Here is a 15,631-nt window from a genome sequence, read left to right as displayed (position 1 = left end):
GTGGCTCTTTACAGAAAATGTTTGCGGCCCCCTGGACTGGGCACTGAGCCTTTCTGGCCTCCGTCTGCCCATTTGTAACATGAGGGGAAGGATTGCAGCAACTTGCCAGATTCCCACGTTCCCCCCTTCATCATTTTAGCTGCGCTCACAGATCCTCCCTACATCTTTACATTTTTAAAAACCATATTCATTTGCTGTCTCTATTACTATTGACGTAACTTTTTTTGGAAAATACCTCCCTTTTAGAAACTTAATTTTGAAAGGAATTTATTTAATCTCCTTATGCTTATGGAAAACTGGTAAAACATGTCATAAAGTGATGATTACCATGATGCTAAATCCAATGGAAGCATCAATAAAAAAAATGTCATTATACTGTCGTTAAGGACAGTTGCCTTCCCAGAGCTCTTTGTGCTTTCATGAGAGGGATCAGTGAATTAAAGAAGCATTAAGGATTTATTAGAACCAGATTGAGACTTTATTCTTGAAATGTGGAGACAAAAAGAATTGACATTTATATCCTTCCACCAGCCTTTTCTCCCATTTACCCACCATCTATGTACTCACCCCCCACTTGTCCACACACCCACACACCTACCATGCATTCACTGTCCATCCATTCATCCATCCATTGACTCATCCACATGCCCACCCTCCCACCATCCATCTACCTACCTATCTACCATCCATCTACTCACCCACTCACCTACCACTCATCCACTGTCCATCCATCCACCCACTTACTCATCCACATGCCTACCCAACTACCCACCCACCATCCATCTACCAACTCATCCACGTGCCCACCCACCCACTCGCCCACCATGCATCTGTCCATCTTCCTACTTGTCTACACACCCACCCACTACCCATCCACTTTCCATCCTTCCATCCATCCATCCATTGACCCACTCATCCATCACCACTCACCAACCCAACCACCATCCATCCATCCATCCATCCATCCATCCAGTAATTCCCAAGAACCACCTTGTGCCAAGCCTTGTGCTGGGTGCGTGGGACCCTGAGATAAGTGTGATACTGCCCCTGACCTCAAGGAGCTCTTGGTTGCTCCTAAGTAAGAGTAGGAAGTGGTGAGGAGTGGGGGTGTCCTAGCTCCTCTGCCCCTCCTGCTGTCTCATGATCATCTGTCTCAGGGATGGGCCTCAAAAAGCAGAAATGTCAAAACTCTGAGAAACCATAAATATCTCAGAAACCTGAGACTTTGTAGCAGGAAGGAGGCCAAAGGACAGGGGCCTGTCTTTTAAATGGTCCTACTGGGGCTACGTTCAGATCCCATCTCTATTATTACCCAGTTGCGTGACTTTAGGCAAGTCTCTGTGCCAGAGCTTCCCTCTCTATATAGGGAAAAGGTTAGACTAGGTTATAACTCCTGTGCCAGCTCAACTGGTTGTGGCTATAAGGAGGTAGTACCCGAGAATTTTTCTGTGACTACGTCCAGGCTTGGGAGAAAAGGGTGCAGTGATTGGCGATGTCTACCTTGGATTGGTTACAGCTTCGAGGTGCCGCAGGCTCAGACTGGCAGGAAGCAGTGCTGAACTTGATTAGCGATACCTGCCATGAGCGTGGTTCTATGAGTCAGTAGCACACTTACTGTGGATTTGCCCACCATGGACTGGTTAATTCCCAAAAGTCCTGCCAGCATCCTTATCTGGGATTCTGAGCTTTGGAATCTGGGGATGGGACATAGGCCTTGTGCCATCATTCTTCACATTTACCTCTGTCACCTTCCCACCCCAGAGTTCAAACAGAAAGAAGAGTGCACAATCCGTGGCCGGAGCTTGATCCAGATCAGCATCCAGGAGGACCCCTGGAACCTCCCCAACTCCATCAAGACCCTGGTGGACAACATTCAGAGATACGTGGAAGGTTAGTTGGGCAGGCAAGGATGTTTTGTGGCCTTCAGTTCTTAACGTAGCACGTAGGAAGATCAGGAGTGGGTGTGTCTCCATGTCACGCATCTGTCCATGCCCAGGGGAGCAGGAAAAGCGGGTGTCCCTTTCTTGGCTGAGTGTTCTGGTCCTGGGCCTTCTATGTCCTTGACCTGGTTGCTGCTGATCCTGGGTGCCTGGGGCTTTTTGGTGGTGGGCACATGTAAACAGAGGCGGCTAACACTTGGGGTTCCACCCCTTGGATGTCTGGGGTTTCACCGCAGGGGGCGGTAGGGAGGGCCAGCTCCACTCTACCTTTTTTTTTTTTTTTTTCTTTTTTAAAGATTTTTTTTTTTTTTTTTAATTTGAGAGAGACCACAAGTGTGCACAAGCTAGGGGGAGAGGTAGAGGGAGAAGCAGACTCCCTGCTGAGCAAGGAGCCCAATGTGGGGCTCCATCCCAGGACTCCCAAGATCACAACCTGAGTGGAAGGCAGATGCTTAAGCAACTGAGCCGCCCAGGCACCCCTCCACTGCACCTTTTCCTGACTCCCCTCAGCCTGTCTTTTCTCTACCTTCTTCTAGACGGGAAGAACCAGCTCCTCCTGGCCTTGCTGAAATGCACAGGTGAGGGCTTTGAAGAGGCAGTGTCTGTGATTGGCACACACTGGCATGTCCAGGAGAGGCCATCTTGGCAGGGGTGTGCTTGACCGCAGTCCAGGGAGACCCCTCCTGCTGGCTGAGGTCAACTTTCCGACGGTCATTGGGGCCTGCACGGGGAAAGTAACATCATGGCCTCTAGCATCTCTACAAATGGCTTAGACCTCACTTCTTCCTCTTGTGTCCAAGGCACAAGTCTTAGGGCCCTGGAGCCCCATCTCTTGCCATCTCCTGGGCCTGGGTGGATCTTGATGAGGGCTCGGGATGGAGGGTGATGAATAGGGCAGCTCCTTGCCTGTAGTGCCTACAGCCCAGCCTGGGACTCCCTACCCAGCAGACCGAGGGCAGGAGGGAAGAGCTGATGGTGGGGCTGGGGACAAGGGGGTGGTTGGATGTATTCTCTGTCCCTCTTCCTTTCTAGAAAGTCTTAGCCAAGGGGCAGCAAAAAAAGGATCCAGGTCAAAACTGGTCACTGGAAACCAGTTGGCAGAAGGCAGTCTTCAAAAATAATCTTTTTCCAGAAGATTGGGACCCTGTTCCACTATTGATTGAAATTGGCCAGCTCTGCAAACCGTGTCCAGAGCAGGGGCAAGGAAGGGGGGAGGGCAGGAAGGCAGAAGGTTTACTTCTCAGAAAGAGAAAATGGTAAAGTGCATTTCTTGAAACACGGAGCTTGGCAGAGCTGCTTGGCGTCATTATTCTCAGTCAAGGCTGAGAAATCCCCTAACACATGGAGTAACAGCTGAGGGTAAGGGTTTGGGGAGAGCCTGGGGAGAATGAAAAAGTGCCTTTTTTGGCGGGGGGGGATGCATAGGCAGATGGATCATTGAGAGAACGGAGTCTTTTGGCAAATTGGCTTGTTTTCAGAGAATTGAGTTTTTTGAGGTTGGCTTTTGTTTGCTGGGATTAATTAACTTCTGGCAAGCCGGCCCAAGAGGTGGTCTGGAGGGAGTGGTTCAGGGCCCCCGGGGTCGGGGCGGGAGCTGCTGACGGCACCCGAGCGCCCACCCGCCCTCCCGGCCTCTCCCCAGACACCGAGCTGCAGGTGCGGAGGGACACGATCTTCTGTCAGGCCCTGGTGGCCGCCGTGTGCACCTTCTCCGAGCAGCTGCTGGCGGCCCTCAGCTACCGCTACAACAACAACGGCGAGTACGAGGAGAGCAGCCGGGACGCCAGCCGCAAGTGGCTGGAGCAGGTGGCGGCCACCGGGGTCCTCCTGCACTGCCAGTCCCTGCTGTCGCCGGCTGCCGCGGTGAGTGAGGGGCCGAGGCCGGGCCTTCCAGGACGCGGTACAGGAGGGCTCTTGCCTGCTCACTGGGCCCTCACATACCTTGTCATTCCTTCAGCATGTATTGAGCACCCACTGTATGCTGTCACAGGCCCTGGGGATCCAGCAGTGAACAAAGCAGTGTCCTTGTAGTCAGGAACCATATGTCCTCGTGTGTGGGGGGTGGGACACATGCAGACATAAATAAGTGGTGTAGACCAATGGCTGTCAACCAGGGCCGTTCTACCTCCTAGGAGACACTGTGACGTCTGGAGATATTTCAGGTTGTTGCCACCGAGGGAAGAGGTGGATGCTATTACTGGCGTAAGAATTTTGGGATGCTGCTAAGCATTCTACACTGCACGGGATGCCCTTGCCCAAATGTCAGCAGTGCCGCCTTTGAGAACCCTCGTATATAGTGATCTAGGCTAAGGGGAGAAATGGAAGGAGGCAGGCAGGTCTGGGGTGGCAGCAGTTTGAGTTTTGATAAGGTGGCCAGTGAAGCCCTTGCTGAGAAGGTGACATCTGACTGAAAAACCAAAGGAAGGGAGGGAGGGAGCCATGAGGATACTGGGAAGGAACCTTCCAGGTAGCAGCAACAGCAGGTGCAAAGGCCCTGAGGCAGGAGGTTGCCTCCAATGTCTGAGAAACAAGGTGCCCAGTGTGGCTGGAGCAGAGGGATCCAGGGGAGCCTCAGAAGGATCCTGAGGTGAGTCCTAAGAATTAACTGCCTCAGATTGTGCAGGCAGGCTGTGGTGGGGACGTTGGCTGTTGCTTTGTGTGGTTGTGAGCCCAAGGAGGGTTTTGAGTAGACGAGGGAATAGGTCTGACTTCTCCACCTAATGAGTCACCCATGCTGCTGGGTGGGGATGAGACTATAGAAGGGCAAGAGTGGACGCTGGGAGGTCGGAGAGCAGGCTTTTGTAATAATCAGGCAAATTCCCTGGTGCGAGTAGCATCTCACTTAATCCTCACAGTGACCCTGAGAGGTAGGTCCTTCACCACCCACATTTCAAGGATGAAAACACTGAGGCCCAGGGAGCCAGATTTGAACCCTGGGAGTTTGACTTCGGGCCTAGTAACCCCTCGGGTGTGCCCTGCTTTCTCTGTATCCCTCTTTTATCTTTGCCTGCCCTGTCCATCCACTCTCAGGGCTCAGCATCCAGGTGTGTTCCTCTGCCAGCCCCAGGGAGGCAGAGCCAAGGCCTCAGCCTTTGGGGATGCTGGTGCCCAGAGCCGAGGTGCCCCAGAAATGCAGCTGCGGTGGCACTTGCTCTGTGCTGTTTGCTCCTCCACCGTGCCTGCCCTTGGCCGGAGCATCCCCCACCGCTGCAGCTCTGTCCCAGGGACCCTGGAAGCCACGGCTGCCGGCCGATGGGGAAGTGTGGCCGTGGCGCGCCCTCTGCTGGCCAGTGTCGCATGCGGGTGTCTGCCTGGCAGGAGACCTGCTGTCATTTGGGGCCCCCAGAAGGCAGCTGAACCCCCAGCCCTTGCTTTCTCCTCTCAGATGAGGACTTGGGGCCTTGTGCATTAATTCGTTAATCACCATGATGTGCCAGGCTCTGAGCTGAAGGCTGCGGCTCCGAAGCTCACTTTCTAGTGGGGAAAGCAGCTCGAGAAGAGGGCATGGAGGGGAGGGTGTGGGGATAGAAAGAAGGAGTTCTTCAGAAGATAAAGAAGCCACCGAGTTTCCTTGGGTTCAGTGCTCAGAGCCAGCTTCTCTGAGGAGGGGACATTTGAGCTGAGACCTGGGTAGCCAGACAGCCAGCAGGGTGAATGGTCTGAGGAAGAGTATGCTGGGTAGAGGGAATAGCATGTGCAAAGGCTCTGAGCAGAGGCCAGTGTGGCCAGAAGGTAGCAGGCTGGGAGGATTTGAGGGATCAGGTTGGCCATGTCTGTAGGGCTTGGGACTATTCTGGGAGCAGAGGGAGGGTGCAGAGGCTTTGAGGCAGCCGAGAAATAGAATTAAAATTAAGTTTTTGGAAGATAACTTGTAGTCACAGGGGAACCTAGGCCCAGGAGGCCCTCGGCTACCCTGCTCTCCCTGCACCTCTGAGGTCATCCCTGTCTGCCCTGTGCTCGGGGGCAAGGTTGGCAGAAGGAGCCTGACAGAGAGGCAGGTGTGGTCCTTGTACTGGGTGGAGGAGGTTGGGGGGCCGGTCAGGGGAAGGTTTGGGTGGCTGAGCGGGCAAGACTGAGCGATGGTCCATATAGGGGGAGGGGAGAGATGTTGAGAGGTCCTTAAAGGCTTAGGGCTTGGGCACCTGGGCCCATGCACTTTATTGAAATGGACTCTATTGGAGGAGGGTAAGCAGGAAAGTGGGGACTTGTTGGGTGTGTTAGGTTTGAAAGGGCTAGGATGGACTGGTGCACACTAGAACAGAGATCGTTCTGACCTTGGGAGGTACAGGGTAATCCACGAGCAAGTGCAACTTCACATTGAGCCCTGGACAGCCCAGCACAGGACCTTGTGCCTGGTGTGTTGACTAGGGTCAAATCACAGAATCTTGAAGTGCAGTCCTGGGCGAGGGGTGGCATCTGAGACTCCTGTACCCTTTCTCCTGCAGAAGGAGGAACGGACCATGCTGGAGGACCTCTGGGTGACCCTGTCAGAGCTGGACAATGTCAGCTTTTCCTTCAAGCAGCTGGATGAGAACTACGTGGCCAGTGAGTGCTGCTTACCACCCCCACCATGAGAGTTGGCTTTCTGGGACGGAGGGGACTGGTCTGGGGCCACCCTGCCACCAGGTCAGCTGCCCAAGTTTGAACCGGGATTTAGCACTTTCAAACCTCTTGCTTCCAACATGAGTCTCGAAGCTGAACCTTGGGGCACATATGGAAAAGAGGGGTTTCTTTTTGTATAAGCCCAGCTATCTCCAACAGCTCTTAAAAGGGAAGAGCCAGTACCCAATTCTTAAAGTTCTACCCTAGAGAAGTCCTTTGGAGTGAAGACTTCTTAAGATTTCTTAAGGGTTTATCCATAATTTTCTTCCTTTCTGTTTCCCTCTCTCTGCTCCCACATACTTTCACCTGCTTACCCTCCTATCTATCTCCCCATCCATTAATCCGTCCATCCCATCTACTTCTATCCATCCATCCTACCTACTTCTATCCATTCATCTGTTCATCCATCCATCGATCCCATCTACTTCTATCTATCCATCCTACCTATATCTATCCATCCATCTGTTCATCCATCTCTCCATCCATTGATTCCATCTCCTTCCTTCCTTCCTTCCTTCCTTCCTTCCTTCCTTCCGTCCATCCATCCTGTCTACTTATATCCATCTATCCATCCATCCATCCATGAACCAATTTCCACCTCCTTGGGGGGTGATATCCTGTTCAGAATGCACAGACTAGAGTCTAGAGGGACAACAGGTGTCTTCTCGGGTACCAGTTGAAATTGATCGGCGGTGGCTGCCTGTCTATAGGGAGAGCTGGGCTCAGGGGCAACTATTGACTGGTTAGTGATTTTTGCTGTGGGTGCAAGATGGGGTGGGAGTGCCATAATTTTGCCACCCTTGCCATAAGCTCTTCCTTATGAGTATAAAGATGCAGGTCCTATTTGAGGACAGCTTTTGCCAGGTAGAGGCCCTGGGTTACCAGATGAGGGGTAGTTCTGAATTTGGTAAAGCTCTGAACACAACTCCCCAGTGGGGCAAAATCAGTGCCCGGCCTAAGAAGGAAGTAGTGGAAACTGGGACCCATGGAAGGAGGTGAAAAGTCAGGCTGCTGTCCTGAGGGAGGACGGGGCTTGGGAGGCCAGCCCAGTGGGTGGGAGGGCAGGGGTGTCTGCCCAGCGCTCTGGGGTGGGCAGACAAGGAAGTCCCAGGATGCCTCTCTGAAGGTGGCAGGCAAGGGGTTCTGAGGCTACTCTTTGAGGTGGTGAGAACAGGGAGGTCCTGGACGCCACTCTGGAGGTCTGAAGGTAGGGGTGAAGCTGCCCTAGTGAAGGGTGAGGGGGACTCCCCTCGGGCCTAGGTGGTGAGCCGCCCTGCCCCACCGTATCCTCCCACAGACACCAACGTCTTCTACCACATTGAGGGCAGCCGGCAGGCCCTGAAGGTTGTCTTCTACCTCGACAGCTACCACTTCTCCAAGCTGCCCTCCCGCTTGGAGGGCGGAGCCAGTCTCAGGCTGCACACTGTGCTCTTCACGAAAGGTGAGCTCTGGGGTCCCTGGGCATAGCTGCGGCCTCTGAGCGCACTGGGACCCAAACGCCTGCCCTCCCCCTTCCTCCGTAGCTCTGGAGAATGTGGAGGGGCCACCTCCTACAGGCAGCCAGGCGGCGGAAGACTTGCAGCAGGAGATTAACACCCAGTCTCTGGAGAAGGTTCAGCAGTATTACCGCAAACTCAGGTAAGGGCCTGGGCCGCATGCTGGGGACAGGAGTCTGGGCCCGGCCATGGCAGGGTGGACGTCAGCACGTAAGGCCCCAGATGGGCCCCCGGTGCGGCCTCAGCCTTTTCTTAAGCACCTGCTCTCTGCCAGGCCCTCTGTGAACATGGGCTCTTCAGATTCTCCCAGTCGCTGTATGCCAGTCTAACCCACTTTACAGATGAGAAAACCGAGGCCCCAAGAGCCTACCCAGCTTGCCCAAGGTCACACAGGTAGACAGTGGCTGAACTGAGCTTTGAACTGGGTCTGTTTCATCTCAATGCAGATTTTTCCAATTGAGAGGAGCTGCCTGTTTCATTCTATGTGGGGGATAGGAGCTGGGACAAGGGGCCTGGGATTCTTGACCCTGGGAGTCCGGGGGAAAGGGGTGGTCCTAAGGGCCTTGGCCCTGCCCAGAAGAGAACCCCCAGGGAGAAGTGGAGAGCAGGGGGCACCTCTGCCCAAAGGAGGCTCCAGGCCCAGGGAGGCAGCTCCCACTCCCACCACTCAGCCCAGCTCCCTCCTGCTCCTGCTTTACTTCTTCCTTTGTGGAAAGAGGCTGAAAGTCAGATCAGGGGTTTGGGGTATGGGTAAGGGCTTTCCTGTCTTGGGGCCTGGTTTTACCATTTGGAAATGGGAGGATGATGCTTTCATTCATCTGTTCAGGGAAACTATCCAGCTGTATCGTTAAAACTGGTATCTTCTGGATCGACCCATGCCATCAATCCACCTTTGGCATTTGCTGAATATTTTAAATATTGCCTCTGAGAGCATCCACTCATTCATCCCTCCCTTATTCAGCACACGTTAAGGGAGAGCTCCTGGGGCCAGGCTCTGTTCTGGATGCTTGCTTGGGAGTTAGCAGTGGCCAAAGCCTCTGCTTCATGGAGTGCAGATTCTAGAGCAGCAGTCGCCCTGCTTTGTCAATAAAGTTTTTTTTAAAAAAGATTTTATTCATTTATTCATGAGAGAGAGAAAGAGGCAGGCTCCCTGTGGGGGGCCCAATGTGGGACCTGATCCCAGGACCCTAGGGTCACGACCTGAGCCAAAGGCAGATGCTCAACCACTGAGCCACCCAGGTGCCCCTGTCAGTAAAGTTTTATTAGCACGCAGCCACGTTCACTTGTGTATGTACTGTCTGAGGCTGCTTTTGTGCTACAGCAGCAGAGCTGAGTAGCATCTTGAGAGAGACAGTCTGGTCTGTGCAACGTGAACACTGTTTTATCCTTTACAGAAAAACATTGGCCAAGCCCTACTTTCAGAGGGGGAGATGAGCAATAAGCCAGTCAACAAAGACCATTGTAGCATGTCAAGTGGTGACAGGGGCTCAGAGCAGAGAGTCAGTGGGACAAGAGGATAGATGTCGTGGAGGTGGGGTACTGATTCTGACAGCAGGCAGGGAGAGGTGCTTTGAGGAGTGCCTGGCGGGGAGTGCCCAGGAGCCCACTTGTTACCCTGCTCCCTGCCCTTCCACTGTTAGAGGACCAGGTGTCTGTGGACGGGGAGAGCAGTGCGAGGTGTTCTCAGTGCGAGTAGTTGGCGGGGGGCAGAGAGGCAGAGCCCCCACCCTCACCCCATCTCTCTCTCTCTCTCAGGGCGTTTTATCTGGAACGGTCTAACCTGCCCACGGATGCCAGCACCACAGCAGTGAAGATAGACCAGGTGTGCCCCCCCCCTTCCCTCAGCCGGCAGCGGAGCTTGGGCAGCGCTGGGGACTGTGGGAGTCAGGATGCTGCAGATGGGATCCAGGGGTCCCGCCCCAGCCAGGATCCTGGCAGAGCCGCTTCTGAGGCCTCTGTAGCGCCTCCTCCAGGAGCATCCCTCCTGGGACAACTCCGTCCCCATTCTAGGAATTCCAGCTGCTTCCCCATGTGCGTTGGAATTCCCAAGATGGTTTCCCCCTGCTGGCACCTGCCCACCTGTGCCCTCCTCTCCGTCGTTTACCCGAGCGTGTCTCTGAAGCGCCGCCCACATGTGACGTCTGATTGGAACTTATTGCCAACATTTTAAAATCAACAAGCTTTCCGATGAGATGGAGGCCTCTAGCTTCCCTGGAGAATCAGAGGGCTCTGGCCGTCCGGGGGCCGCATTCCCATGTGTCAGTTGGCTCTCCAAGGGCCTGTGCTCCAGGCTCAGACAGGCCTGGAATGTGCTTCTGGGGTACTGGCCTCGGGGCTGGAGGCTGGGGGCTCCCAGAGAAGTGGTGGGCACGGCCCTTTGGGAGTCGGTAGTCTGGCCGGCAGGACAGTCCGATGACACAGAAACTAGGGGCAGAGCGCCATTTAGTGCCTGCACAGGAGATTGAGAACAGCTGGAGGCACAGGGAAGGCTCTTCCCGGGAGGGTGCCGTTGGGAGAGGACAGGAGGGGGCACTTGGCTCAGGTTAGCTGGGGGCACACGGCGGCAGGTGGAAGGTTAGGCTGAAATTCAGCGTAAACCGAATGCCAGCTTGCGGGTCAGTGGGAGCCACCGATGGTCCTTGAGCGGGGATCGTGGAAGGTTAAGCGGGCTGTGCCCCCGGGAGAGGGGAGCCAGGGGGACAGCGGCAGGGGAGGGAGATGGGGCGGGGCGGGGGCCTCCTCCAGGGGCCCTGATGTGTGCCTGTGCCTCGCAGCTGATCCGCCCCATCAACGCCCTGGACGAGCTCTGCCGCCTTATGAAGTCCTTCGTCCACCCCAAACCTGGCACCAGTGGGAACTTGGGTGCCGGCCTCATCCCCATCTCCTCTGAGCTCTGCTACCGCCTGGGCGCTTGCCAGATCGCCATGTGTGGCACGGGCATGCAGAGGTGAGCTGCGGTGACCCCAGAGTCAGGGCAGGCAGGGCCCCAGGGGCTTCCACGAAGTTTGGGGGCGCAGGACAAGGAGGCAGGTGGCCCTGCCTGTTGAGCCCGGTGGTGGCCTTGGCCCTCTCTCGGCCTCTGGCCTCTGCTGGGGAAGTGGGGCTGCAGGGGTAGGCAGCCCTAGGAGGGCTGTGGAACCCTCTGGAGCGAAGTCTGGGTTGGTGCAAACGCCAATCTGCATGGTTGTGCTTGAACATCCCTGCAGCCTCAACCGGCTCCTGTCTCCGGGGACAGAACTGGCCTTCATGGCCCACTGGACACTCCGCTTTCTGCCCTTTGTCCCTGCTGCTCATTCCTGGGGTGGGGTAGGAGTCACCTTCTCCAGCGGGCCTTCCCTCTTTAAAGGGCACCCTCTCCCCAGCACCACCGCCCTCCCCTCCCCTTCTCCTCAGCAGCCCTACCACCGTGCCACACACGAGGTACTTTACTTGTGTATTCATTTATTCTTGGGTGACCAAGTGTCAGCTCTGTGAGGGCAGGTACTTGTTTTATTTCTCTGCCATACCCTAGCACTGAACAGCACCTGGCATACAGCAGGTGCTCAATAAATGCTTGTTGAGAATGCTTTTCTTGAGGATACGAGGCACCATTGTTAATGGATTAACTCATTTCTTCTTCATAGCAAGCCACTGTGGCATGGCCTATGCCAGGGCTTCTCAGGCTAGGGCAGTTTTGCTCCGCAGGGGACATTTGGCAATGTCTGGAGAGGTTTTTGATTGTCACAGATGAGGAGAGGAGGATGATGTTGGCATCTAGTAGTCAGAGGCCAGGGATGCTGCTAAATATCCTACAAAGCACAGGTCAGGCCCCCTGCCCGCCCCCCTCCCCCCCGCCCTGGTCCAGGTCCAGAGGTCAGTAGTTTCCTGGTAACAGTCTATCCCTGTCTTGGGTTGAGGAGCCTAAGGCCTGGGGAGGGCAGCTTACCTGCTGAGGGTCACAGAAGTAATTATGTGGCTGAGACTTGAATCCTAGAGGTTGGGCTGCAGAGCCCATGTTTTAGAATTGTTCAGAACAGATGGGAGAGGTGAATAGACGTGTCCATGTCAAGCCCTGTTGACAAGTTGTGAGGCATTAAGGGAGTCACTTCATTTATTCCTTCAACATCTGCTTACTGAGCACCCTTTCCGAGCTGGCCCTTTGGGAGTAACACCACAAAACAGGCGAGGGAAAGCTCCTGTGCTGTGCTGACGTATTAAGGGGTGCACAGAGTAAAGCAGTAAAAGACCTACTGTGTGCAGGAGTGCTGGCTGCCAGGAGGAAGGATGGGCAGATGTCGGGGGTGGACAGGAGGGAGAGGGTGGTGGTGGTGGGGCTCTCCGGGAGAAGATGCCTGATGGGGAGGGAGCTAGTGCAGCGGTTATCTGGGGGCAGGAGGGGCAGTTCCCAGGGGAGAGGGCAGGGCATGAGGCCTGCCGGCAGCCACAGCCCCGCCCACCCCTCCCCTGCAGGAGCACCCTGAGTGTCTCCCTGGAGCAGGCGGCTATCTTGGCGCGGAGCCACGGGCTGCTGCCCAAGTGCATCATGCAGGCCACGGACATCATGCGGAAGCAGGTGAGGTGGCCCCACCCACCAGGTGGGCGGAGGGCAGGGTGGGTTCTTGGGGTGGGATGCAGGGCCATCAGTGGCCCCCAGCCCCTGACTCGGGCCTCCTCCCCATCTGGTGAGGCCCCAGATTTCAGCTTCTGGGGCCTCCAATGACTCCCCTCAATACCCCTCCTGCCTTCCACCTACATCCATACGCTTCCTCCCTGAACTCTGCAAAGGCAGGTCCCAGGCCTCATGGTTCTTTCTTCCCAGGGCCCCAGGGTGGAGATTCTGGCCAAAAACCTCCGAGTCAAGGATCAGATGCCCCAGGGTGCACCGCGGTGAGTGGCTGCTCCCCCAGCCCCCGGAAGGCCAGGACCTGCGCGTGGCATGCAATCCCCGCCTCACCCCCGGCAGCCCCCATGGTGTTCCCGTGGGGGCCTCACCTCTCATTTATGGGGACCCACTTTGAAGAGTGACGAATCCCACTCCAGGCACTGTTCTTATTTCTTTACCCAACAAGAACCCTGGGGCATTCTCTCCAGGTGGCAGGTGGGGACACCGAGGCACAGAGAGGTGAAGTATCTTGTCCCAGGTCATAGAGCTCGCAGCTGTCCGTGGGGTGCTGGAGAGGCCCCCGGGATCTCTTACTTGAAGAAAACTTGAGGGGGCAGAGTGCTGTGTCTAGTTTGCTATTGTCGTGGAAAATGCATTACCACCCCCGCCCCCATACACACACCCCCGAGCACGGATTCTAACGCCCAAACACACACGTGCAGACGCGCCTGTGTTCATAGTCTGCCAGTCTGGGGAGGGCCAGGCGGCTGCGGGAAAGCGGGAGCAGCCTGGATGTTTCTCCCCACCGCGCATCTTTTTATACCTGTTGAGTTTTATATTCTGGGCAGGGATTATGTGTTCAGGAAAACAGCCTGCCCGGCCATTCCTCATCCTCTTCGCACCCTCTTCCCCAGGCTTTACCGCCTCTGCCAGCCGCCGGTGGATGGAGACCTCTAAACGTGGGGACGGATGCCCGGTGCTCAGCTGCATCCTCTGGAGCTGGGCTTTGGCGGGGCACGGGGGGCCACGCTGGCCTTCACCAGAGCTTGCCGGGACTCCTTCCCGCTCTGGGATCTGCCAGCCATCTCCATCACCTCCTGCGAAGACAAGTGGTGTCCCCGCTCTCGGATGAGCTGGCCCATTGGCCCCGGGCCGGCACATTCTCGACCCTTCGGCCAGAAGCCCGAGGGGTGCCGTAAACCCACAGAGCTAGCTGATGGGTGCAGCCAGGACCTGGGCTCCTGCCCACAAGTCCCTGGGACACGGGAGAAGTCACGGGCGCTGTAGCTGGAGGCCTGCAGACCCAGTTGCCTCAGGATGGCTCAACCTGCACTTTTAAAACCCCTGCTTTCCTTCTAAATCCACATTCCAGGTGACACATGAGTCTCCTCCTCCCCCCCCCACCCCTTAGCTTCCACTTCACCCCTAACCCCGTACTAACCTGCTCGGTGGACTCAGAAGAGCCGGGCCTCTGCCAAGAAAGAGGGACAGGGCACAAGCCCTGTCACCAAGAGGAAACCTGAAAGCCACACCAGCTTCCTACATGACTGCCATCGGAACTTTGAGCCATCAGCCCTGGGTGCGAGATTTGCTCTGACTTTATTTATATGGTGTGAAATCTCTATGGTTTATTTTGGGGTTTTTATGTTGTTGGTGTTGTCGAGATTTTTTTTTTTTTCTCTCTGGGTTGTGTGATTATATATTTGACATTTTAAATTTCAAAGAAAGATATATTGTCTAACAGGGGACCAACATAAGGTAGCACTGATGACTTTTCCCATCTACTAAAAAAAAAAGAGAGAAACTAAATTATTGAAAATTCAAAAATGTCAGTATTTCATCTTTTTTTAATATTAGGGTCTTAAGGTATCACTTACAGGTATTGACTACAATTCTTTTTCCCACCCACCTCAGTTCTCCAGCAGCTGGTCAGTGTTAGCATGAATTCCTCTGCTCTCTTTGAATCCGGGGCTGCAAGGATTTGAGCGGCAGTGGGACCAGGGCTGGGGGCTGGAGGGGGTTGAACCACCTACCCAAGGTGCTGTCCCGCACAGGTGTCTGTCCTGCAGCTAGGAGGACCACTGGGAAACATGGGGAGGTGGCTTCTGTAACTTATTTTTTTTGATATTAGCTCAGAGCAGGGCATTTGGGACTTCTCAGCCAGCGGGAGAGACAGGAAGCCAACCTGCCCACCTCCTGGCCACAGGGACCCACCCTGGTGTCCCCTCTAGCTTCTGTATGCCAGCAGGGAAGCCTCCTAGCTGAGGTAGCAGGGAGGGGAAGTCTTTCTTGTCTGTGGCTGAGGTCGGGAATGGGTTACCCACTGTCCCTGAGGCTTGAAGCCACCAGCGTCTTGGCTCTCTGGGCCTCCAGAGGGCCACGCTCCCCCTCTTGCCACTGTGGCCTAGGTTGCAAGAGGTGGCTCCTTGCTGGACACAGGTGACATGGATACAAATGATGTGCTTTAGCCCCCTGGTGGGAAACAGAGAGGGCCCCCCTGGGGGCAAGGGCCTTGTGCACTGGTTTACTTTAAAATGTACAGATCTTCTCATTAAATTCATGATAGATTTTTTATTATTATTAAAAGTCAGTTTATAATACAAAGATCCTGATCTGTGGAGGGTTCCTTTGGGGGGCTGACCCCGGTGGTGTGGGGCGGCCAGCGTCACGTGTGGGGGTGAGCTCGTGCTCTGAAGGCTGCGCCGGGGACGGACCCGGTTCCCATCGATCCTGACCTAGTCCCTGGGCCAGCACGTCTGCGGTGACGTTACCAGTCTGAACCCGTTTCCTGCCCTAAAATGGGGGCGGCATATGTGTCCTCTTGCAGGGGGAGAGAGGTGAGGACTACCCGGGATTGCACGGTGGGCCTGAGCCTCCCGCGTGCCAGGGAAATAACGGTCTTCACATTGCGTTCGCCTCGAGCTTCCATTCTGAGCTCCCATTTCACCACAGTGGTGGAAAATGGGATCATTTTTCCAGGCGTTCCTTGCCTCCTCTGGGTGTCATGCTTG

General features: G+C 55.2%; 1 protein-coding gene across 2 annotated transcripts in view; it reads left to right on the top strand.

Moving 5' to 3' along the window:
• The window catches only part of PREX1 (phosphatidylinositol-3,4,5-trisphosphate dependent Rac exchange factor 1), a 178,523-nt gene extending 163,299 nt beyond the window's left edge, over window positions 1-15,224 (top strand). For both annotated transcript variants that reach the window (XM_077873497.1, XM_077873498.1), the window contains 11 exons: window positions 1,762-1,890; window positions 2,477-2,518; window positions 3,583-3,803; window positions 6,386-6,485; window positions 7,840-7,983; window positions 8,066-8,180; window positions 9,794-9,860; window positions 10,813-10,985; window positions 12,488-12,590; window positions 12,837-12,904; window positions 13,535-15,224. In XM_077873497.1, coding sequence (XP_077729623.1) covers window positions 1,762-1,890; window positions 2,477-2,518; window positions 3,583-3,803; window positions 6,386-6,485; window positions 7,840-7,983; window positions 8,066-8,180; window positions 9,794-9,860; window positions 10,813-10,985; window positions 12,488-12,590; window positions 12,837-12,904; window positions 13,535-13,577 — 1,205 coding nt within the window. In that variant the 3' untranslated portion in view covers window positions 13,578-15,224. The remainder of the gene's footprint in view (window positions 1-1,761; window positions 1,891-2,476; window positions 2,519-3,582; window positions 3,804-6,385; window positions 6,486-7,839; window positions 7,984-8,065; window positions 8,181-9,793; window positions 9,861-10,812; window positions 10,986-12,487; window positions 12,591-12,836; window positions 12,905-13,534) is intronic.
• The last annotated feature ends 407 nt before the right edge of the window (window positions 15,225-15,631 follow it).

This window comes from Canis aureus, chromosome 26 (genome assembly GCF_053574225.1).
Source record: "Canis aureus isolate CA01 chromosome 26, VMU_Caureus_v.1.0, whole genome shotgun sequence".
Lineage (NCBI taxonomy): Eukaryota > Metazoa > Chordata > Mammalia > Carnivora > Canidae > Canis > Canis aureus.
This window is presented reverse-complemented; position numbering and strand designations above follow the sequence as displayed.